The 26,038-nt window shown below is 40.2% G+C and overlaps 1 protein-coding gene across 7 annotated transcripts in view; it reads right to left on the reverse strand.

Moving 5' to 3' along the window:
* The window catches only part of LOC148019575 (uncharacterized), a 60,520-nt gene that overhangs the window by 17,990 nt on the left and 16,492 nt on the right, over nucleotides 1-26,038 (reverse strand). For 4 of the 7 annotated variants that reach the window (XR_015694834.1, XR_015694833.1, XM_087699581.1 and 1 more), the window contains exons 3-9: nucleotides 6,330-6,440; nucleotides 6,172-6,234; nucleotides 5,923-6,036; nucleotides 5,669-5,818; nucleotides 5,515-5,592; nucleotides 5,132-5,353; nucleotides 4,968-5,054 (exon numbers count right to left, since the gene is read on the reverse strand). Coding sequence is in view for 5 of the 7 variants with exons in the window: in XM_087699581.1 (XP_087555707.1) it covers nucleotides 4,968-5,054; nucleotides 5,132-5,353; nucleotides 5,515-5,592; nucleotides 5,669-5,818; nucleotides 5,923-6,036; nucleotides 6,172-6,234; nucleotides 6,330-6,440 (825 nt within the window). In the remaining 2 variants the exon portion in view is untranslated. Of the gene's footprint in view, nucleotides 1-4,967; nucleotides 5,055-5,131; nucleotides 5,354-5,514; nucleotides 5,593-5,668; nucleotides 5,850-5,922; nucleotides 6,037-6,171; nucleotides 6,235-6,329; nucleotides 6,441-26,038 lie in introns of all 7 variants that reach the window. The other 3 variants (XM_087699579.1, XM_087699580.1, XM_087699582.1) reach the window with 3 other exon arrangements.

Consider the following 26,038-nt stretch of genomic DNA (forward strand, 5'->3'; position numbering starts at 1 on the left):
TGCTGCAATTTGACCAGCATTGATCCCTTTGACAAGCATGTCATCAACATAAAGTACAAGAATAATAAAATCAAATCCTTGATACCGAATGTAAAGAGTAGTCTTAGTAGGGCTATTTTGAAATCCAAGATGCAATGGATGAGAATGTATGCAGGCATACCATGCCCGTGGAACTTGCTTTCAAACATACAAAGCCTTCTTGAGACAACAGACTTTGTGCTCTGAACCTTTGAGTTCAAATCTTGGAGGCTGAAAAACACATACCTCTTTGGTAAGATATCCATGGAGAAACGGCATCTTGATGTCTAGTTGATGCACCTACCAATGAAAGTGGACAGCAAGGGCAATAATACTCTTGATCGTAGTGATGCAAGAGATAGAGGCAAAGGTCTCCTCAAAGCCGATTCCTTGTTGTTGGCATAGCCTAAGCTTAGCAACAAGGCAAGCTTTGTACCTGTCAATAGAGTTATCAGACTTTCTTTTAATTTTATAAACCCATTTGGTATCTATTATACGCTTGCCGTGAGGCAAGTCACATAGCTTCCAAGTGTCATTCTAACAGATGGAATTGATCTCTGCCTTCATTGCTTTCACCCAACGATCATCTCATCTTTATAGCATAGAGGTTCTTTATCGCATGCTATAGCCACCAATGCACATGCAAGAAGATTACCTTGTTCCTTGTGAGCGGAGGCTCGTGTGCAGGTAGCCAAAAGAAGAGGTTGCTTGCTGTCCCAAACAATATCTAGTAGCCAACAAGAGAGACTTAGGGTGCTGAATTTCAGCCCGCTCCAAGTGATCACGAATAGAGGGCAGCTCATCGAACAAGGTATGATGATGTTGTTGTGGCCATAAATCAGGCTGAATAGGCTGTTGTAATGCACCTATGGGTGGTGGAAATGAAGGTTGGGAAGAAGGATCAAGCATGGAACCATTATGGAAAAGTGATAGTAGGCTATCAAAGATCTCTAAAGCATTACTAATAAGCTCTTTTTAACAATCCAAGGGGTAAGAAGCATTTTCAACGAAGATAACATCATGGCTGACAATAATCTTTCTTGTAGACGGTTGACAAAGATGGGACCCTTTGCTTTCAGCACTATATCCAATAAATATGCAATGAACAACCTTATCCTCCAACTTGTGCCTTTTCTCAGAAGACACATGAGCATACACCAATGAACTTAAAAGTCCTCATATACACGAGAGAACTTGTAGCCACTCCATGCCTCATCAAGAGTGATGGTGCATAAAGCTCTTCTTGGACACCTATTCAAAAGATAAGCAACACATAACATAGCATCAAACCAAAAAGATTTAGGTAAATTCTTGCTCTTCAGCATACATCTTGCCATTTCCATGAGTGACATGTTCTTCTATTCCACTACATTTTGCTGTGGAGAGCAAGGAACAGTGCACTAATGATAAATACCTCGAGATGATGCAAGATATTCTAAAAATTGTTTGGAAAGATATTCACCCTTGTTGTCAGTTTGAAGGGTCCGAATATGAAAGCCACTATAATTCTCCACCATGGCAATAAAAGTCTTGAAGCAAGAGAAGACTTCAAACTTAAGACTTTAGCCCATATACCCAAGTGAATCAGGATTTTTCATCAATAAAGGTGACAAAATATAGGAATCCATCAAGAGATTTGGTCCACATAGGACCACAAATATCACTGTGAAGAAGATGCAAAATGGATGGAGAATGAATATGAGAATCCCTAGAAAAGGAAATTCGATGCATCTTACTCGGTAAACAGCCTTCACAAATGTGGTTTGATGGCAAGTGAATTTGTGGAAGATCTCTGACCGTGTCCTCCGGCTAGAGCTTCATCAATGCTCGATAGTTAATGTGGTCAAGCGTATTATGCCATAAATATGTATCTTGGAAAGATTCACTTGTTAACAAGGCACTATCAATAGGATTTTCAGCAAGCTGGTGATCATATGTATCAAGACGACAGAGACCTTTAGTGAGGGTTCCTATCAAGACAATGGAAGAAGAAACTTAATCATCATATATCGCACATTGGGAATCATAAAAAATGATGCAAAACCCTAAAGTTACAATGGCTGAAATGGAAATAAGATCCTTCTTGATACCAGCCACATAGAGAACATCAAACAATGTCAAAGGAGTGCATAAAATAGAGACAACCTGCACATGACTGTGCTAACAATACCTCTAGCTACATAAGAGGTATTGTTAGCACATGATTGTGCCCCCCTTAGATACATGAGAGAGAGAGAGAGAGAGAGAGAGAGAGAGAGAGAGAATGCTTGGCAAGAGGTGATGTGCTTAGATGTGCCACTATCGAAATACCAAGTAGAAGCCATATTAGCAATAGAAAAGCAAGTATCGTGAATAGAAGGATTATACTCACACTAAATGAAAAAAGTATAATCCTTAAACTGAGTATAGTTCGCGGTCTCATGTGTGAGAGCAAGACCGGACTCCTTCTCCAATGCAATGCACTTATGACATTTAATGGCATTGTGCCTTGTCTTTTGACAATACTTGCACCTCTTGGGTTTATTAACTATGCCCTTTGAAGGTTCAAAGAGGATGTACCAGCATGGAAGGATGTCTTTGATGGAAAAGGAGTAAAAGTAGAAGGATGACCGGCATGAAAGTTTGCTGATTTTTTACTAACAAACTTGTTTTTTTATTTTTGGTTTGCCCTTTCAAGTTTCCACAATGATGAGTGGAAAAGCCTTATTCAGTTGCCATGATGGCATTGCGGTTGAAATGGCTTTGTTTCTCCTGAAATAAGAGAGATACAAGTAGGTCAAAACTATACTTGGTTGCCCATAGTTACCAACCGCAAAGTGGTAGCAAAATTTTGATATGACTCCGGTAGGCCATTAAGAGTGATGGAAACAAGCTGATAATCTGGGACCTTTTCATCAATATTAAATAATTGTTCAATAAGATCTTTGATACCAGTGAGATAGACATCAATGTTACCTCCTTCCATGTGAACATCTTCCAATTGCTTACGTAGATAAGCAACGCATGCTTCATTGCACACTTGATACAATGATGCAAGCTTATCCCATGCATCTTTGGTTTTCTTGCATGATCGGATGTGTGGAATGATACCTCTCTTCACCCGCAACATAAGGCACTATTGCGAGCAAGTCTAGATAAGTTTGCACACTGGATGAGGCAACGTTGTTATTCTAAAGGCAATGACTAGGATATTAGGGAATTCTAGAAACTCGAGAGGTTTGTTCCAAGACATACAATTGTAGAGGCTGTAGAGATAGCAGTTATGGCAAGGGGTGAAAATTAAGGCGTGGGGCAAAGTGACTTGTGGCGATTAGAAGCGAGCAAGTGAATATGGCGGCACGAGGTGCAATCGCCAAGAAGACTTGAGCCCACATGGTGGCAATGGCTCATAAGGTAGCTGGCCGAGCGGGAGGAGCTCAATGGCAATGGTTGGTGGCAAATGGTCACGAGCAATGGCGATGGAGGCAAGTAGCTCTAATACCATTGTTAGTCCAAGTGTGAAGTAATTGTATGATTAGTTGATAGGATGAAAGATAATGAATGACTTAATTGATGCACAATAACTCAATCACAAAAATGTGAGCTGATGTATTAATAAATGAGAGAGAGAGAGAGACAATACAACGCTCAAGGCAATCACAATAAATAATTCCACACTTATGTGCTAATAATGCACAAAGTGTCTTCTTATAATAAAATGAAACCCTAACGAACTAACCTTCGTAGGAAACCCCAAGTGAAACCGTAAGCCTAGTATCACTTAGTGCCTAGGACACAATGGACAATAGCTGCATTTAATGACAATTTAAATGCCTAGGGACCCCGGATCATGAATCAAAGGGCATCAACGTGTAGCCTGTGAGATGGCCTACAACAAGGTCTACAGAAGATGGAAAGCAACACATAAATACAATTGATCCTACTGAAAAGGTAAAGTTTCCCATCGTCAATTGGTGAAGTTCAGGAGCTATGCACCATCGGATGCAAAGTGGGAGGAAGGGGGAGACTTAGCAAATTCACCTTAGTCCTTGAGGCTTTTTAGTTAGAGCTCACCTTGGTCATGGCTCAAAGAAATTGATAGAGCATAGATTTGAATCTTTGCCTAATATTGAAAGATGGGGGTAGCACTTCCGCTCCTTCAATAGTAGAGATAGGTTCGAATATTTTAGTGGTCACTTCATGCACTTTACGTTCATCCAAGGTACTTACTGTTTGCTAACAGTATGCTGCTTTGCGACTTCCTACAATCAATGTAATGTAATAGTCCCTATGTTTTCATACATTTGAAGCACTAAGGATCTTACTTTTGGACAACTGTGTACTCGGATATATGCTGTAAGGACATGTTTATAGCAACAACAGGTTCACGTGTTGCTTTAGGTCATTTTTATTACATGTCAATATATTTTGTTTAGTTAATAGTATGCAAAGTGCAATGTATTAAATGCATATTTGTTTACTATGTATACTTTTTTGTGCTTAAGACTTGTCACTAGTGTGAATCTCTCAAAATGGCCATGAGTGTAAGTCTTGTGAAACAATGTGGATCTCTAAGGATGGCTATGGGCGTAATTCTTGTGAAGCAGCCATTATGGGTGATTAAGCCATCTAATGGCATAGTATTTGTGAAATCATTATGGTGTGGCAAGATGATTCATGCATGGTTTTCTCCTTGGTTCTTTAAGAACAAGAAAGAGATGTGAGTCACTTTGATGTGACACTTTTGTCACATGCATTATTTTCCAAGAGAACAACGTGTGACCTTCACAAGCCCAGAGATACTACCCATACACATTTAGTCCACAAATGAGATTCCACAGAGTATCCATATACTAGTTTTTTGCTTCTCAGCATCCTTCACTCCCTAGCATATACAGTTAGGCCTAGCACATGATGAAATACAAAAACATTAAACCGGCCTTTCACCAAATACAAAAATGAAAGCAGACCTGTATGATATCACGGCGCTTCTCTCGGGGGAGTGGCTGAACTTTGAAACCTTCACCTGCCATGACCTCTGCTACTAGAAGACCCCCCTGCCATAGCCAAGTCATTGCTCAAGTGAGAGTATCTTATTTGAGCAAGAAATAGAGCTGTGGAGCTCACACAATACCTTGACTGCCTCTCCAACCATTTGTGGGGACAAAAAAAGTCCTTGAAAGAGTAAACGCATTATATCACCGCTTGTTGCTCCAGCTTCAACACCTAAACCAGGTGCAGAAAGTCGAGCAGCGGCTGCCTGCACATATCGATCCTTCCCAGCCACATAACCACCACCGGGAGCAATTGTGCCACCTGGGTTCTTAATCAAACTTCCAGCCATAAGATCAGCTCCCTATAAGAGACCAATTAACAAACTGTCCATGACAACTCTAGTGATGGTAGAAAGGAGTAAGTACTTCAGCACATCAGTCCTTGAAAGGTTACCACAATCTACACAAGCAAGCCATAAAATGTAAGTGGATGCCCCTCTCAAAGGCATCCTTTTTAACTTACTACAGCAGTTGGCTCAACCAATTCTACAAACTCTCCATAGCAATTATCCACAAAAATCACACACTCCGGATTCTGTGCCTGCATAGGGAAGCGTATGTGAGCAACATGTATACAAGAGTGATGCAGACTGGCAGCTGAAATCAGTATACCTTGCCTTAATTATTTGAACTGCTCGTTCAATCTCTGCAATACTGAGCGTTTTCCGCCAGGAGTAACCACATGAGCGCTGCAAAAAGACACACTGCGTTTCTGGCTTCACAGAGGAAGAAAGAGCATCCCAATCAAGACTGCCACCTTGAGCCAGCTGCAATCCAGGTACGTCAACTTGACTACACCTAAGAATTATCCCAATAGCTTACAATAAACAAAAATGCAAACTTACAGTATAAGTTTTTAAGGTATCCTTACTGGCAATTCTTGATACTTGACACCAAACTCCCTTAAAGAACCATGGCCACTAGTACCTCGTAACCCAATAACTTCCTCTAGTGTGTCGTATGGTCTTCCCATAACTGCCAGAAGCTGAAACAGAGTCAGCAAACATCAGGAAGGCCCCTCAATAACATAGTGTATGTAAATTCATGCAGGTGAAAATGTTCTGTGAAATACCAACAGTTACAACCTACATAAATCATCCTAGAGTTGGGTAATTGTTACCTCTCCTCCTGGCCGCAGCACAGCAAACAAAGCACATGCAATAGCATGGGTTCCTGAGAAAAACTGAAAGTGGTTGAAGTCAAGCAATTGACAGCTCTGAATTTCTTATGTTGAATTCCATTAGCCTGCTCTAAAAGAGCACGATGCAATCCACCTACCTGGGAGCGAACAATTGCACTTTCAGCACCAACAATCTCTGCAAAAGCTTTATCAAGGGCTTCACGTCCACCAGCATCGTTATGACCATATCCAGTGGAGCCACTAAAATGCTGTTAAAACTCGTAAAGGTTAGCTAGAAGACAGACCATGCTGCCTTCCACAAACTTAACATGTCTCCTTGACATTGTGTTTGCCAGGAGAAACCATCTTGACAATACTAAAGAAGACAAGTCGAGAAAAACCTCCAAAAACTTTTTCGAGTTGATCATCAGGAAAAAAGTTAAAACAAATGAACATAAAGAAGGTAAACAAATCCACATCTTTCAGAATCATTCAATAGGTAATTGCATAATGGCAATGACTTGATAAAGCAAATTAAGTTCTACAAGCAGAAGTTTTGTCTTCATTTGGAGCACTCTACACTTACGCTCCCACATCACTTGGTTTATTTCATCTGGTATTGCATATCAATGCTACATACTAAACTGGTGCACACTTGTACCCAACATATGCCATCATGCATATTTGTCCATTGCTCAGCATGGAGTCATTTGTCCCCCATTGTTTTCTTGTGAGTTAAAAATAGAGTGTTATTTTTGTCCACGTCTCACTTTTGTCTATGCCATCAAAGCTTATGCAACTGCATTCCTTTGCAGTTTCAGTATCATCAATTTGTTCATGAGGAGATGAGCTTATCAGAACTAGGAAGACACGTCTCCAACCCCACTGGCTCCACCCCAAGCTGTAATGCTTTCAATCAAAAGACTTAGCTATTCTCTTTTGTTTTGTTATGATGGAATCATTAAACAGCTGATTGAACTGCGATCTCCTCATATTCTTTGATTTTCTGTCTCATTCTTTAGAGCTTTAAGAATATTAGAGCTTTAAGAATGGGTTTTGGGGCTACTTCTTCATGTATTGAGGGGCTCCCTCAAATTTTTTCTTCTTAGAACAAAAGGTTCTCTTGGAGGTTGTCTCCTAGTTCCAGTAATAATCAAGGATTCTCCTTCTCTTTGTATAAAAGTGTAAACATAATCTTTGAAACAATCAGGCATGGTTTGAAAGCTAAAATATCTATCCTGTAAATCACCTTCCTTCTTATAAGAAGAAAGAACCTAAGTTGTAGCAATGAAGCCTAGCAAGTGTTTGAATTACAGTTTAATACTTTTTTTTCAAGAAAAAAATTATATTAATAACACCTTGACGAGAAGCCTTAGGTAAAATACAAAGTACAAGGAGCTCTGTGAAGTGTAACCAAGTACATCACAAATACAATGGTTGTGTGACCAACAAATCCAGTGGGCTGTAATGCCAAACCATATGAGGAGCAGTATGGAAGAAAGTGCCTGAATTCCAAGTCCACAAAAAAGCCTCTCTTCTCTTCCTCATCCTCTTAGAAGGGCCCTACACCCTCTCCCATCTCTAACAAAAAGTGTGAGTGATCTCTATCCAGATCTTTAATAGAATCTCCATTGTGGATACATCCAGAGGGTCAATATTGCGGTTGCATCTCACAAGCCGAATATACTAGGCTATGATACCAGCAGTCCTCCCATCTATGGCAGTGTCCCTAGGCCCACTACATCTGCGAGTAATCTGGAGTCGGGATCCTGCTCGGATGCTATCCAATGATGAGAAAAGAATAGCTCCCCTAAACATCATCATAGCCACACGCTGGGCCTCTATCTATGAACCATGGAACCGCACTACAACCCCACCAAGTTGCCATTGTTGAGCTAAATTACCATTAGCTTTCATTAAACATCCCCAAAACTTAAGTTAATTAATGAATTTTAACACTCTTTCAAACTAGGAGCAATTCAAGACAATTTCAATGTCCCACATATAAATTCTAATTTAGGAGGCACTGAACTTTCTATAAATAGACAGCCTATCCTCCCACTCAGCCCAATCTCATTTTGGCAGTTTGTAGGTGCTAGAGCTTTGCTGTCCACACCCTATTCGTGGAGGACATCTCAATCGAAGCTGCCACAACCTGTCTACCATCCACTGGCTCTTGTTTCTCAGCCTTTCCATGCAGATTTGGACTGTTTCAGCCATCAACTGCGGCTGTCCAGCCTTGATAACTGCTGCTGCACACTCTCCCTGATTTCGTCAACAGCCACATGGCAGCATCTGCATTTGGACCTGCTGGCTGCCACCCTATCCACTGCGACTGCAGCGACTGCTGTGTTTTCGTCTGCTGGCTATCGTACAGCCTGCCATGTTATCATCAACTGCTGCGTTTGCAGCTTTCTCTCTCCTCACTGCTCTGTCTGGACATCTTCTGTTGTGTTTGTTGCTGCCAAACATCTTCGGAGGCTTCCTTGCCTCTTTAGTTCATTACCTCATTTAGGGCATTTCTTCAAATGGTATCAGAGCTAGGATCTCTCTCAAGAAACCTGGCCTTTGACCGAAAGCCCTCTGCAAGAAGTAAGAACAATGGGAGACCAAGCGGACTTCGAGCACTACATCACCGCAACATGCTCCCAAGCCAAATCCATTGAGAAACGATTAGGAGCGGGACTCACAACTTGCTCCGCCAACTTCCAACATGACCATAGAGACAACGGACTACCATGGAATCCAAAGACCCTACAAGATCTCAAGAGCCAAGTACCACCTCTATCCTTACGTATCAAGCTCAACAACAACTTGAAGGTAAATCTGAGTTTTTCCCTTTAGATTCAGTGCACTAGTCTATGATTTTGCAGAAAGAATGAAAGCTCCAAAAAGAACTAGCCATCTTGATGAGGAAACTAGCATGGAGTACAAACCTTTCATCTCTTTATCTCTCTTACAAGTGTATCCAATGCTTGGATGCTAAGTCGAAACGTTAAAGTTGAGAGTGAAACTCAAGTAATAAACCCTGCGTAAGCTCAACAATAGTGAAGGCTTTATGAGCCTTCCATGAGCGGATGACCTTGTATGGAACAAATGCGAGATGAGATTGCGGTTCCGACCCTTGCACTGAATTGACCAGGTAGTGTAGTTTGACCTGTTGAAACGAGTCTTGTCATTAAAAGCATACTTGGCAGATGAGGAACTAGAACCATGAGGTATCTGTGAAGATGAATAGAGGGAATAAGATGGAGAATAAGATTGTGGTGATGGCGGTGGATAAGAAGGAGGAGGAGGTAAAGATAGATAAGTAGAAATAGGTTGTTGATGTCTAATGAGTGCCGATTACTGTGGAGATACCAAAATAGACATAGATTCATATGCTATCGTAGGTGTAGATGGAGGTACTAGGACATGATAGCCTTGTCCAAATGTTGGTTGGGGCACAACTTAATGATCGGATGGTCCACTAGGTAATGCCATAGAGGCGAACTACGATATCAAATGATCCATACTTGAGTATGTTTAGGATGCGCGTCCAGAGGGATAACTCAAAAGTGTGTGTGTGGAAGATCGAGCCTCCATCACAGGTGCACCACCAGGAAACTAAAAGTCCTAAAGGCTGTGTCTAAATGTGAGGAACCCCCCAGTGTGGTGTGTGGTGGATAATGTGGTATACTAAATGAAAGCGGAAAGGAAGATATGGCGCAAGATGAGAGCGGGATGGGTGGAAACCCAAATGGATTTGTGACGAATGTTGTTATGGGAAACATGATTGGTTCCTTTTGTCCATTAAATACAATAGATGAAGATGCACGTACTCATATTGACTATGAGAAATAAAATCATTTGAAGAAAAAGAAAGGGATGAAATACTTACAAGTTTTTCTTTTAACTTCTTATCTAGTTTTGAGTTCATAAAGAAATACGTGTCTTCCTCACTACTTACAAACCAAAGCTTATTTTAAAGAGCCACTTCTTAACCGATCCAACAAAAAATGCAGTTTAAGTTGACATAGAATCTGAAATAATAGGGCTCGTACCTAACATTGGCGAAAAAAAAAATTGTGGAAGTGATGTGTAATTCGAGCCAGGTTCCACTTGTGGATGGCTCGTCCATGGTGGAGATTCCAAAGGTCCTGTAAGATCATTAGTTCTGTGCACCGAATCTAAAGGAGAAAACTCAAGCTTACCTTCAACCTCCTGTTGATCCCTATGGATAAGGATAAAATCATACTCAGAGGCAAAAATTTGATATGGTTTGTGGACTCCGTGATAGTCCAATGGTTCTCCACCCATGTCAGATCAAGCAATAGCAAGCTAAGAGGCCAACTCCTAATAATTTTTGTCCATGTTTAGGTGTGAAGACTAAACCGGTGTTGTGAATATCTTTGAAGTCATCTCATCCTTTTGTTGTTGCTACTTTTACAAATGAGCTTTCCGACCAAAGGCCAAGGTTTCTCAGAGAGTACCCAGCTCTAATACCATGTGAAGAAATGCTCTAAAACACAAAAACACAAAACTAATTGCACAACAATGCACAAACTAATAAACACAAAACACGGTTAGAGTTAGGGTAAGGGTAACTCAAAGACATTGAACACAATGAATAATTAAGTAAATGAATGATGAATGTACAATGTTCATGCAGCAAACACACTATATAGTGAATACTAAACCTCGAACTCTCGTGTCTTTGGGATCAAGGCAAAGGTTATGAGTTGTAGAGTATATCATACTACAAACAAATCTCGAATCGCAACAAAAGGCAGTCTCCAAGTGTCGAACACCAACAAATGTAGCCAAGGAATGCTAGATTTGATGCAGACAACACTATAGGAGAAAGAAAGAAAGAAAGATCTATTAGCGTCTCTAAAAGGCCAGAGTGGCTTATGAGACCATAACCAATACAACTGGTATCATCATCTCTCATCAGATAAAAAGAGATAAAATTTATGTGTAAGTTTACATGGTATATTGAAATGAGATGTATGGAAACTGAAAATTTTGAAAAAGTTGGAAAAAGACCTAAGTTTAAAAAGATCAAGAGTGTAGGGTATCTCCCCCTCAGTCTATGGAATCCACCAAGACTTTGCAAGCTACCTCCGACTGAGTCATCACGCCAATCTGCCTCTGTACCAAGCAATCATGATGTGAATGTGGCGCATATGGGCACGCCTATGTTCCCGTGTAGGTACTCTAGGGCGTTGCGCTCTGCGTAGCGTTGTAGCTCTGTCAACTATGATACCTCCTGATGTTGTATCTCGGCAACACCTATCAGTAGGAGATGTAGTGCCTGGGGTGGTCACAGCTGGGGGTTTAGCTACACTAAAGTAGTTTGTAACTGCTCTCTAGAGGGGTGGATGATGCTCGGGTCGCCTCCTATCCTGTAACAATAATGCTCTGCATCATTGGCGCTCCAGCAAGAAAAGGCCCAAACATTTTTGGTCCTCATAGTCCATCACCTGTCTTAGTGGTCCAAATCCTTCCTTAAAGAGGCAATGATAGCGGCCTCGGATATCATAGTATACAATACATCTACAAATGTAGTGCTCCTCCGTCTCTAACTCCCATCCACAAAGCTTGCACATCCTCTCATCAGCTGCAATATGGCTCCATCGACCTGTCTCAATCGTCAGCTGATGCAATGAGGTGCGGATCTGACCAATAGCAACTCGGAGTCCATGGGACAGTTGAGCATCCATGTATCTAGGCCTCACTATGCAACCGTCGTGAGAAAGCTGCAAGAAATGACTTTGGTATTGTGCCATTTTCGTGCCTAATGGGAAAGGGGGCTTGGACCAAGTCCTTTCTATCTCCACTTTAGTGATGTCTGCCCTAATCACACTATTCAGCTCTGCACAACTAGGTCTCAAAGTAGGGCAGACGAGGCTATAATCAAACGGTGGTAGTCTATCTGTACTTGTGCCATGCAAATTCAGCCATGTGCTCATGTGTGCATACCAACAATGTCTATCTCCCTCTGCTGCAAGCTGTCTTGAAGACTCCAACGCTAGTCTAGGATATCAGTGTTTAGGGAGCTGCCATATCTTCTGAAGGAAAGTAATCGCTTGGAATAATGCCTGAACTACCATGGGTGCAGCGCCTAATTCTGCCCGGATGATCTCCCGTGGTACTGAGGCTTTTGCCCTTATCATACGTGCTATCATCATGACTAACGGTCTTTCCATGTGTTCCCAGACATCATAATGTTGTGCTTCCAATCCATCACAGCCCATAAGTGGCATCCGTCTAGTATGATAAAGGCTTGGGCCCCAAATGGCTGCCCCATAGAGCAGTGTGGGCTTAACTAAAGTGTCAAAAAGCCACAATTTGGTACGAGGCTCTTGAAATTGTACGTGTGCACATTGCCGCTCTAGAGTACCCAAAGCTGCATATGCCCACGCAAGCCTAGCCTCTGAAGTCTCCTTCCATGAAAACTGTGGCTCCTTGAAAGTGACCCCGCGATATACATATTGTCTAACCATTTCCACAGGCTAGCCGTCATACATAAAGTAATGCTCTGAGCGTGTCACGCAAGCTGCTGAGGTGTTAAAGACCATGATTTTAGTCTTTTCAAGATTAACCTTGAGACCTTTCTCTTCACAGAATACATGCAATGCATCCAGATGCCGTTGTAGTCCCTCTGGTGAATTGGAGATAATTACCATATCATCAGCATATAACAAAATTGGTATCAGTACCCCAGCCAAGTTGGCTCCTGTGCCACCCCACCTTTGCATATAATCGGAGATCTTGTCAATGTACAATCCAAACAACAAAGGAGAGAGGGGATAGCATTGCTTTACGCCCACTGTCACAGTTTCATACAATGCATAAATACACCATTGCATATCCTCTAGGACCCTAATGGCCCACAACCTTTGCATGAGTTTTGCACATGGGACAATATCAAGGGCTTTGCAAAGGTCCACAAAACAACACTAGATTCTTTGCCTCCGTGATCGTCCCTCCTCAATCAAGGCCCTTAGCGTGAATATATGGTCTAGCGTATTATATCCCTGGTGGAAACCGGCTTGTCCTATAGACCGTATTTTTTGTTTCAGCCCACCAACTCAACTCATGCTCCACAATAGAGGCGTATATCTTTGCTAGCATATGGCCAATCATAATAGTGCGGTAGTTGTTAGCGACCAATGGATCTCCACTCTTAAAAATCGGCACTATTGTGTGGTCACACCAACTTACTGGAAACCCCTCACGTACGGCTCTACTGAAGAGATTTGCCAAGATAGGGACCAGTGCATAACATGCATGTGCAAAATGCTCTGCCACAGGGCCATCTTGATCATATGCTCTCCCATTCTTCAACCTCCAAAAGGCATATCTCACCATCTTTTCGGTAAAGAAACCGCACTGCGTTGGCCTAGAGTTTGATGGACAAGGTATTTGCTCTTGTGATGGAACATCGTATAGTGCCTTAGCATATTCATGCCAAACCATAGGTGATGTCAACTAGATTGGGGGTTGTCTCCCGTGAAATTTCCTCCATGCCCTCTTGCTGTCCTTGATCAGAAAGAGCTGATACATCTCTGACTCTAGTTTGGCTAAATAATCTCTCTTCTTTTTTCGCACAAGACGACGCAAGACATTCTGTGTCTACTTATGTGTGCATGTCCCTAGAGTAATATCTCTCTATAGGCGGGTCCTAGTCAGTCTGCACTCATCATCATACCAAGCATTTTGAGGGGCAGTACCATTGCGTATTGCAGTAGGGCCCATCTTATATGGGAATGTCTTTGAAGCTCCAGCATGTAAAACCTTCGCTAGAGATCTAGAGGCATCTTCCAATGGTTCATGTTGGTCTAGCTGACTTAAGCCATCTAGTACTGCATCACTATAGATGTGCAACGTTTACTCTAGAAATTCATAATGCGAAAATGTGTGTGACTGTGTACATGTTTCTTGTCTCTAACTACATGCTAGAGTAAATTTTAAGATCGCATGGTCAGCCGCTATACTGATCATCTTATCAGATATCTTGAAATCCTTAATTTCTAGAATTAACGATGGCGAGCCCATTACATAGTCCACCACACTAGCCCCTTTTTTGTTGTTCCAACAAGTGAAAGTATGCACTCCCGGCCATCTTAATAGGCCATTGAATATAGCCAATCCATGAGCACTTCCTAAAGCTAGCAAATGGGATCCATATGCTGTCAACGTCTTATCTTGAGATGTCCTAGCAAGCCCTAGTTCATCAAAAGCCAATTCCTTAAACATTTCATGTTTAAAATCATAAAAGACAGACTGCTCATTTCCTGCTTGAGCATTAAAGTTTCCCACCAATAGTATATCCCCAATACTTGCATATATCATAATATCTTCATGTAGTACTTCAAATGGTGATCCCTCCCCAATAGTAAATGTTGAAGAGGCAGGTGGTAAGTAGCATACTGCAACATATAGATCCCTTGGGTGCCCTATCCTTAGCCTTACCCACAGAGAGAGAGAGAGAGATTAAAAGAGTAGGTACTTAAGGAGAGAGAAAAACTTGCGACTATGGAAAATAAGTAAACGCAAGCTAATTGTAATCTTGCCGACAACATTTGATTAAGTTAATAATCAAATGTGCAAGGTTGTCTAGCACGTGACACACATGGTAGTTATTTCACAATAACAAGCCAAAGACCTCAAGGATGTAGCAGGTGTTAAAGATAAAAGTTGTAATAAGTTATGTCTGACAAGTACTAGGTGATAACCAATGTAAGATTTAGGCCTAGACCAATTTATCGGCCACTAAAGTCAATGGTGACATCAGAGACTAGGCAATAATTAAATTAATTAATACTAGCCTAAGGGTTAATAATTGCTCACGGATACTTGGAAGATAAATTAGCCTAGCCAATTTAGTTATTGACTGGTGAAATTAATGTTTTGAGCACTAGAATAATTATTAACTAATATTCTGAAAAAGCTGGAAAATGGAATTACAAGGTTGTCACTTGGCAAAACTTGCCCATGCAAGTGGAAAAAACGTTTTTTAGAATTGATGGAGTCTATTCTAGCCAATCTGAGAGAGAAGGAGACTGTTAGACAACAAGCAGATGCTGTGATGTGATTTGCAACCACCAAGGATCAGTCTTACATCATGTGGCAGCAGTTTGGAGCCCTCAAGGAGTAGGTGCCAACAACCTAAGGTCCTTTTGGTGTAGATGACAGTATACAAGAAGGGGCAGCAATCTTTCTGGTAGTCTTAAGCTGTAGGTGATAACTTCCATGGCTGTTTTAGCATGGCAACAACAGTTTTTCAATATTTCTTACCATAAAACTCTGAAATTTCTCTCTCCACAATATTCTCTCTCAAACCCAATCCATCTCTCAAGTTATCTCAACATTTTCCAACAAATTGAGCCATTAGAGGAAGAGATTTCAATCAATCTCTCCTATAAATCCTAATTTATAGCAAAAATTATGGTTTTGACAGTTACCTTGGGATACGTGCTCAAAATTGAGGGCCTAGGAATAAAATTCCAATATCTGAAATTGAGGAATTTTAAGGAGATTCAAGAGGCTAGCCAACCACTATCAAATTTGGGGCTGAATTTGTCTTTCAAAGAGCAGGGTAAATGCCAATCCCCAAGCAAACAAAGGGGCAAATTGGTTTGGAGGCATGCTGGTCAATTTTGACAACAAGAGGCACTTGGATTAGTGGAGGAGATCAAAGGATTTCAGTTGTACTCCTTACATTTGCAATATAAGATTAAAAAATATTGCAAGGGGCACCAATTTGGAGCCAACCGGATGTCCAATGTCCAAGATTAAAGCGGTAAAGTGTACATTTTCAGTTTATGTCAATTTTATGCTTGCTATAATTAGTGCTTAATCAGTTATTTACCACCATATCTGAGAAGGAATACTAGTTTCAGTAGTTATATTACCGAAATACCATCAATTCCCTTGACTTGGTGGACCCAAGTCAAGGACCCAAGGCACCTGATTGAAGGTCAACAGGTTTGCTCTAGTGCTAAAATTGCATTCAGCTGAGCATTACAGCAAGAATATCCTCAGATAGTGAGATGGAATCAAGCATGAATGATGCCTCTCAATTTGAAAATTTACAAAGTTTTGGAAAAAATGCAATGCTTGATCTTGGACAAGGCGAGCAATACAGACAGCAAGCTAATAATGGTTGTTTAGACCAAAATGTGGATCCTTCTAGGCCTTTAGAAATTGATGACCAATAAAAGGAAGAGGAATTTGATAACCAATGTAAAGATCCCCTGAGGATAACATCTGAAATGTTAATGCAATTGCAAAATGATCCTTAGTTCATACGGATTTTTAAACCCCTTAGAGGAGGGTAGCAAAGGCAAGAAGTGAATATCATCTTCGAGAGCTTCGAGACAACAAGATGCACCGAAGGAAGAGCCAATACAATAGCATGATGTTTCAATAAGCATAAGCAAGTTATGCCAGTGGGGCAATTGACACATATGCAAGGCCAACTTGAAAGTGCCAATCCAATGCTTTTTGCACAGCAACGCATGCACATAATGATGGGGCAACCATGATACTTTCATAGTGGCCCTAGTTTACATGCTATAGTGGGCCAAGGACCACCTATGGGGGTGTATGAAACAACATCTTATCATATGCAGCAACCAATGCATGGTGTACAAGACCCAATGTATCCGGGTAGGATTGGCAATATGCATAACCTCATGCATAGCAATGTTAGCATGATGATGGGGCACAAAGTAGCAAGTTTGGCAATACACATATGCAACCCACTGTATTTGGGACTCCTGGTATTAATATCGGTCATGCAAATACTCCGTATAGTGCTAGTCATGAGAGAAAATGCACCTAGTAATGCTTGTGTGAGGAAAAATGCAACTAGTCATGCATGCAATATATGGGAAAATGTATCTTGGTATGGCTAGTAGCATACAGATTCCCATGCATAGTCACAAGTATCCAAACAAGGATGTTTCCTTATGCATCTGGTGCTCCTAGCATGTCTGGTACACAAAGGACTAGTCAGTTGGATGCAATAATGCATATTAGTTAAGTTGGAATTGCAGCAATGTAAAAGTATGAAGCATCGCAATGCTTAAGGGGAGAAAAGGCCTACAACCTAGTGGAGGTTTCAAGGCAAGTAAAGTTAGAGGTAAAGTTTCCATATGCTTCTTGGTGAACCTTCAGCATTGTTTTATCAATATATACAAAGTGGATGGAACAGAATGACTTGGCAGACCATCCTCTCTTGTTGCAAGTTTACCTAAATGCCTTTCAATTAGAGCCACTTCAATTCAAGCTCAATCAAGCTTCAACAAAGCAGGGATCTAAAGTATTGCCTAATGCTCAAGGGGGAGGTAGCACTTCCACTCCACTAGTTGTGGATAGCTCTCCTATGTAGTGGATTTCGAATGTATTGTTTATGGTCACTTTGGGATCAATTTTTGCATCAATTACTGATCACTTTTTGCAATGAGTTTGTGATCACTTTGGGGTCACATTTGCAGCAGTTTGTGATCAGTTCTCAGATCAGCAAATGATCAATTTATAATTATTTTATGCTCAGTTTTCAATGGTTTATAGCTGGTTCATGGACAACAGCATGTTAATAAATGTAATTGATAGTTTCAACCATGGTTTACGCTGAGAATAGGCTTTACTATGGTTGTGAAGTCAAAACAATTGAGAAACATGAGTTATGGATGCATCCAATGGGTTCTAGCAACAGTTCTCAACTAATTTTCAGTTTTATGCTATGTATATGTTGGCTGGAAATTTTCAGCAGCATTGAGGCATATGGCATGGTTGGACAACAGTGGCTAATGTTGTGACTATGATGCCTTAGAAATTCCAATGCAGTATGTTTTTCATTTGGTACAATGCAATGCAGTCAATGACAATTGCAGGGATTTCAAGGGGGAGGTTTAACATCAAGGAGACGTGAAATTTTGAGATGCTTTAACCTTGCTGATAATATTTGATTAAGTTATTAATCAAACCTCTGAAATTTCTCTCATCCCCCAACCATCTCTCAAGTTATCTCAGCATTTTCCAGCAATTTGAGCCATCAAAGAAAAAGATTTCGCCCTAATTTACAGTAGAAATTATGGTTTTGACAGCCGCCTCTGCATGCCTACTCAAAATTGAGGGTCTAGGACTTGAATTCCAACAACTGAAATTGAGGAATTTCACGAAGATTCAAAAGGCTAGCCAGTCAATATCAGATTTGGGGCTGAATTTGTCTTTCAAAGGAGCAGGGTGAAGGCCAATTCCCAAGCAAACCAAGGGACAAATTGGTTTGGAGGCTTGCTGGTCCATTTTGATAGTAAGAGGCACTTGGATTAGTGGAGGAGATCAAAGGATCTCAATTGTACTCCTTTCATTTGCAATATAAGATAAAGAAATACCACAAGAGGCACTAGTTTAAGGCTATCCGAGTGTCCAATGTCCAAGATTAAAGTGATAAAAGTGTGCATTTTCAGTTTATGCGAATTTTATGCTTGCTGTAATTAGTGCTTAATCAGGTTATTTACCACTCCATCCAAGGAGGAAGGCTAGTTTCACTGCGAGACATGGATGACAAACACAGAGATCTATTATGATTCTTCTCTATTTTAAAAGTTCTAGTATGACTAACATCAATACTCAGGTTCTCTCTACGGCATCTTAGTGATGGCTTGATCACCTACTAGTTGAATATGATGTATTCATGGTCCTATTCTAGTGGTCTTTTTTGTATGGATTATGATGAGTCCTTATCATTATATCCATTGTATTGTATCAGATCACCCCTAACCTAAGAGAGGATGTTAGCAGTCTAGTAAGCTCACGTGTGAGATTAAGTCATGTCAGATATTACTAAGGTATCTAGGCATTTTATTGTTGCCTTTATGATTCTTATTAGGGCATCTATTGTTGGCCGATCAGCACTAACTGTTGGCTGACCAACTGCTATTTATGGCATATTTTTGTCCTTTATATTCTAGGCTGAGGTTCGGCTGGAGAGAGAAAGCCAGTGCCAGTGCCCACATAGCCAATGTCTCACTATTGTACACAACTCTCTCGTGTTTGGCACATGGATTCTATTTCCCGAGCACATCTTTCAATTCTCTTCTTTTGCAATGTTCTTTTATTTTCTCTTTTATTTCTTTTCTATTTTGTGTTCAGTAGTTTATTTCAGCATCTGTTTATGCTTCCGTAGTTGCATCCACTTTTAACAAAGTCAACCACACAGATGGTTTTTCTACATGTCTTGTCAGGCTCTTTTGGTTGTCGACAACATTCATTGGCTGGTCAACAGCCAAGTAGAGGGCCTGCTAAAAGTTGGGGGGACTGCTTCCGAAAGCAAGGGAATTGCTTGACTTTACCTATATAGTAATTTAATACTTTTAATCATAGTTCATGAACAACATGTAGAAATGAAAAAAAATTATGGATAGTAGAGACACAAGAACAAGGCACTAAGGATGAAGGGTGTTGTCACCTTCATCCATCATCATCAAAAATCAATGGACTATTACTCATGTGTTTCGAGATCCATCTGAAGTACACCATACTCCAACATCATCCTTGATGCCTCTATCCCAGTTCTAGAGGCATGGAGGTTCAAGGACCCCTTAATTGTATCATCTTCATTCTTATTCATTCGTTATCATTCAAAATTCTATAGATTTTGTTCTCCATGTTGTCATACACTTTGAATGTTCTATATTTGCCGAAACATTTCTTTACATAAGAGTACAATAGGACCCAAGATAAAGGCTGCTAACTAGGCCCCTACTACTACATTTTGCTTCAAGCCTTCACCCTTTTTTACTTTTACATCAATCCCACCTACCCTACTACTCCTTGTGCTATATTTTATTTCATTCTACACCTCAATAGAGTGTTCATTGTACTTATCCACTCATTTCATCTTTATTGCAAAGAAACAACCAAATTAACACAATTTGCCATGAGACCAACTTCCTTTCTTGAAGAAAATCGTGTCCATTTTGTTAGGATAACCATATGTAGGCCAATCCAAGGCTGTTAAAACATAAGGACCTTCTAAAATGGAACCCCCATAATGTCAAGAATCGCATGGTAGGGGGACTTGCTTAAGCTGTTGTACCAAACACACACCATACACACAAGACGAAGTTGACTCAAGAACACAATAAGAGAGATGAAGACTAAAACGTTTTCTTGCCGGTTTATTCTTTTTCCTTCACACCAATACAATATACACAAAGTATAGATAAGATACAACATAAAGAAAAGTGGCCTACTTAAGTCCAACAATGCATACCTGACTATACTAATGGACTGGCGCTATAACTATGCTAATTGTAGGTAGGTGCAAAATTAAATATAATAAGAGCGAATCTTAATAACCACCAACGTGCTAAGGATAGACATGCGGACCCATCTAACAAGACAATCCATCAACAATGTCCGCACATTTTGAGCTTGTCATCTCAACACTCCTCGAGCTCAACTATATCTCTGCAACTCCAAGTAAGCTTCGAAAGCTTCAAGCTTCTCTGCACCCAATGCATTTGTGAAAATGTCAACTATTTGATCCTATGCACTAATATATACCAAGTCAATCCCACTTGCAAGTACCTTCTCTCTCACAAAGTGATAATGCACCTCAATGTGTTTTATCCAAGCATGGAACACCGGGTTCCTACCCAATTGTATGTTGCTCGTATTGTCACAATGATGACAACTGGACTATCTCCCTGAACATCCAAATTACCCAATAACTTTTGTAGCCATACCACCTCAAATGTTGCCATAGCAGCACTACTATACTTAGCCTTTCTACTCAATAAAGCAACTATAGGTTGCTTTTTGCTACTCTAGATGATTGCTGCACTGCCAAGGAAAAGCATGAATCCACTAATAGATCTTCTATCAAACATGCTACCAACCCAATCTACAAATGTATATCCAAACACATATATATATCCTTACCTGTCTCATAAAAAAATCCATAATAAAAAGTGGACTTCACATATCTCGATATGTGTCTAACTATATCCAAATGAGACTTTCTAGACATCTACATAAACTGACTGACAAAGCCAACAACATAGCCTAAGTTTAGCCTTGTGATAGTCATATAAATTAAACTTCCTACTATTCTCTTAAGCATAGTAGAGTCTATCTCATCTCCAATATCAACACTTAACTTCACATTTTGCTCCAATGGCACTAAAAAGAGACTTATACATTGTCATACTATACTTAGACAACACATCCAAGCTATACTACCTTTAGAATAGCCATATACCATCATCATATCCGATCACCTCAATATCAAGAACGTATCTCAACTCATCCAAATCCTTCATCTCAAACTTCTTCTTCAAATTCTCCTTGACTTCAGCAATCCCACTGTCACTATCACCTGTAATAATCACACTGTCACTATAATGACCAAACTTGCATCTCCCTTTCTTACATAAAGTGAGTGATCATCCAAATCCTTGATCTCAAACTTCTTCAAAAGCTCCTTGACTTCAGCAATCCCACTGTCACTGTCACCTGTAATAATCAAGTCATCCACATAGATGACTATAATGACCAAATTTGCATCTCGCTTTCTCACATAAAGTGAGTGATCAACATCAAAAACATAAAAGCCAATGTTGACAAGATACTCTCCGATCTTGTCAGACCATGCTCTAGGTGCTTGCTTTAGCTCATATAGTATCTTCTTTAACTTGCACACATATGTGTGTGGGAATGAGTGCGCAATGGAAATGTAAGTCAAAAGGAAATAGCAATAGTATTGAGTGTAAGAGTGAGAGAATCCAAAGATGAGTGTACCAGCTTGATACGATATACAAAGAATAAGATGTATTTATATATTAGGGTACAAATAAGGATATGTTCACACACGTGTAAGTTTGTACACAGAGATTAAGGGACGAAGGGACTTTACACCCAACATCTCCCACTTAAAGGCCCAAAGTGGTACCTTTAAGCTAGCCAACTCCCACTAAACGGATGCAATGCTACTGAGCCTTTGCAAGACTCTTAGTGAGAACATCTACAGGATTATCTTGGATTTTAACCTTAGTCAATGTGGCAAGACCATCATCCAAGACCTATCGAATGAAGTGGTACCGAACATCATGTGTTTGGTACATGCATAAACCATGGCATTCTTAGCCAAACATACTGTACTCTAGCTATCACAACCAAGCACTGGAGTACGTGAAGAGAGACCAAAATCCTTGAACAAATGGTCGAGCCAAATAGCTTCCTTAGAAGCTTTTGTAGCTGAAATATATTCAACCTCTGTGTAGTACTCAGTGCCACAATTTTTTGTAATCTTAAACACCAAGAGATAGCCCTACTAGCCAAAGTAAAGACATACCCAGTGGTAGATTTCCTAGTGTCAAGATCTCCTACTATGTCCAAGTCACAAAATCCCTACAACTCTAGTGTACCCTTTCCATAGTATATACATTTCTCTTGTGTACCTTTTAAGTATCTAAAGATACAGTTCACTGCTTTACAATGTGGTTTGCCAGGGTTAGACATGAATCTACTAACAACTTCCACAACATGAGCAATATCAAGGCGAGTTGCAACCATGGCATACATCAAAGATCCACAAGCTAATGCATAAGCTATGCCTTTCATAGCACTAGTAGTTGCATCATCTTTTGAACAATCAGTTTTGCTAAGCTTGTACGTGACAATAAAGGCACACAAAGAGACTTAGCATAAACCATATTAAACCTGTTAAGTACTTTGTTAATGTACTTATCCTATGAGAGAAACAACAAGTGTTGTGCTCTTATCTCTTTTAATGCGTATACCCAAAATGTGTTTAACTGCCCCCAAATCTTTCATTGAGAAGGCTGAACTCAGCTGCCTTTGAAGAGCATTTAAAGTACTCTTATGCTTTCCTGCAATCAGCATGTCATCCGTATATAAGACCAGCACAATAAGGCTTCTATCATCTGCCTTTTTAGTGTATTAGCAATTATCTACATGATTGCGTTTAAATCCATAGCTGAGCATAAAGGTATCAAACTTTTTATACCATTGTCTGGGGGCTTGTTTCAGCCCATATAAGCTATGTTTCAGCTTACAAACCAAATGCTCTTTCCTTGGAATAGCAAAACCTTCGAGCTCTTTTATATATAGCTCTTCATCCAGGTCACCATGAAAAAAAACAGTCTTCACATCCATCTAATCCAACTCTAAATCCAAAGATGCAGTGAGAGAAAACAAAACATGGAGCATAGTCATCTTCACCACTTGTGAAAAAACTTCCTAGAAGTCTGTCTTTCTTCTATGTATAGCCCTTAGCAACCAAACGTGCCTTGTACTTGGGCTTCCCATCAATACATTTCACCATGTAAACCCATTTGTTAGAGATAGCATTCCTATTCTTGGGCAAAGGTACAAGCGCCCATGTGTTATTTGCATACAAAGACTTCATCTCTCCCTGCATAGCAAGCTCCCACTTTCTCTTGTTTTCACATGATTGTGCCACTTTAAATGTCAGAGGCTCACCTTCATCAGTCAATAGAATGCAATCCAAAGATGGCTGAAACCTCTGTGGCTGCCTTCTAACATGTGTAGACCTTCTTACCCAATGATCTGTATTGTTAGGTAATGGGCCTATATCCTCAGGTATGTGCACACTATCACCTAGTGGCTGATTTTCAACATTTTCTTGCTGTTGTAACCTGTTTTCAGCATGTTCTTCTCACTGTCCTATTCCATCCTGTGCATCTATTTGCTGTCCATTATCTTCTTGCTATGGTACAATTGGTTGCTGCTCATTTTCAATATCAAAAGGAGTAGGAACTTCAGCTAATGGCTGCTGAATGGTACTGAAATTTGATCTTCTTTTTGTCAAGGTCACCCTGTGTAGCATGTTTCAGCAAATCTGCCTCATTAAATACTATCTCGGCCGCATACTATCTTGCTAACCTAAGGAAGCCAAACTCTATAACCCATATCTCCCTCATCTCCATATCCCATGAAGATGCCCTTGATGGATTTCATGTCTAGCTTAGTCCTCTAATCTACAAGAACATACACAAAGGCATCACAACCAAAGACACACAAATGGTCATATGAAGCACATTTGCCAAACCAATGTAAACGCCCCGAACAACGTAGTATGCTTAACAATTATGATATTCGCTTGTTTTCGAGATTTAATATAAAAGAGAATGAACACTTAAAGCTGAAAATGAAAATTACTCACAAAATTACAGCCATGAAAATGTAAAAGTAATGGAGACAAGATTGAGGGTTGAAGATGGGCAACCCTCCCCCCCCCCCCCGAAGGAATGTATTTTTGCTCAACCCAAGTCCCTTAGGGAAGAGCTCAATTACAATCAACCTGAGAGTGAGAAGAAGTAATTCTCACTCTCACAAGATCATGCAAAGATGTACAAACACATACGCATTATCTATTATGCAATGATAAGAACTGATTTCTTTACAGTATGAGAGAAGAAAGAGGGGAAATCAGCCTTTCTCCATCGTTGATCAGCAGTACATGGATAGGGCTTGCTTCTTGTTGCTAAAATGGAAGAAAGAGCTCGAGAAGGAGGTGCTGTAATGAATTTACAGGCTTGCTGTCCTGTAAAACAGCAGTGATAGAAGAGGGAATATGGAGGAATTTGATAATGGAGAAGTGGGGGATGATGATGGGGATGGATAGGGCCAGTTTCTGGCTATCTTTGGGTGCTGTACATGAGTTTACAGCAAAGAAAAATGATGCTGAATGATGAAAAACGAGCTCTTATTTATAGGAGAGGGAAGAGCTAGTACAAGAGGGGAAAGTGGAGTAGCACAAGACAAGTGTCCAGCCACATATCATGAGATGTGACAAGTGGTGGGACACTTGGAAACTTGTGTAACAAGTGTCGTCTCTTCTCTATGGCCTTCCTTTTTGGGTTGAATACTGTCAAGAATAGAAACAACCAAATTTAGTAAGCACAGTCAGAGTATAAAACTTACTATTTTTAGAATGACATCCCTATTTTTTAGGACTAGCATTTTTAGGCTAATTCGAAGCTCCTAAAATTTAGGGATCTCCTAAAATTTAGGGATCCCCCCAATATGGGTATCATATGAAAGCTTTTTCCGTGTACATCGTAAAAATGGTATCCGAATCTTCATATGACTTTCCTATGCAAAGAAATGTGCATTTCAAGCTTTTAGCCCACACATGCACATTATATAAGCATTTCATGATCATGCCATCTTGTTGATTGTAACTGTCTGTTCTGGTGGATCTGGCCCACACTTCAAGGCATCAATCCTTTCTGTGTGCGAGTCTAACCCTGATATGCGTGAGTTCTAGTCACAGGCGCCCAATCGGGCCATATAGGTGGAAGTGTGAACTATCTTTTCTCTAACCCACCGCGTGGGTCCACCATAACCTGTGACCACTCATCAGTGGCCAGCTCCAATGCACTTTTCTTTATATCTAATTAGTGCAAATGAAATAAATTTAATAAATCATTATATAGACAAATTAATGAAAAAGGATACAAATTCTGTTTCTATAGAGTTGTGACACCAAACCTCTTCAAGAATGTCATTTTCCAATACACGATTAGAATAGCAATTGCATACATGAACTGCAATTTTAATAGCCTCTCCCCAGAACTGTTGCCAGAGATTAGCTATGGATAGCATGCATATATGATATGACTCCCTCACAAAGTGTGCAATTATATCTTTCAGCCACACCATTTGATGCAGGATTATAAGGGTATGTCAACTCCCTCTTAATGCCATGCATCTCACAAAACTTTTTAAACTCATTAGAAACATACTCGCCCCCATTATCCATTCTTATAGCTTTTAAATTAAGCCCTTTCTCTGTGTAATAACAAAAGCATAAACCTTT

The sequence above is a fragment of the Lygodium microphyllum genome, chromosome 19 (genome assembly GCF_053477565.2).
Source record: "Lygodium microphyllum isolate KBCC chromosome 19, Lygodium_microphyllum_v1.1.10, whole genome shotgun sequence".
Classification (NCBI taxonomy): domain Eukaryota; kingdom Viridiplantae; phylum Streptophyta; class Polypodiopsida; order Schizaeales; family Lygodiaceae; genus Lygodium; species Lygodium microphyllum.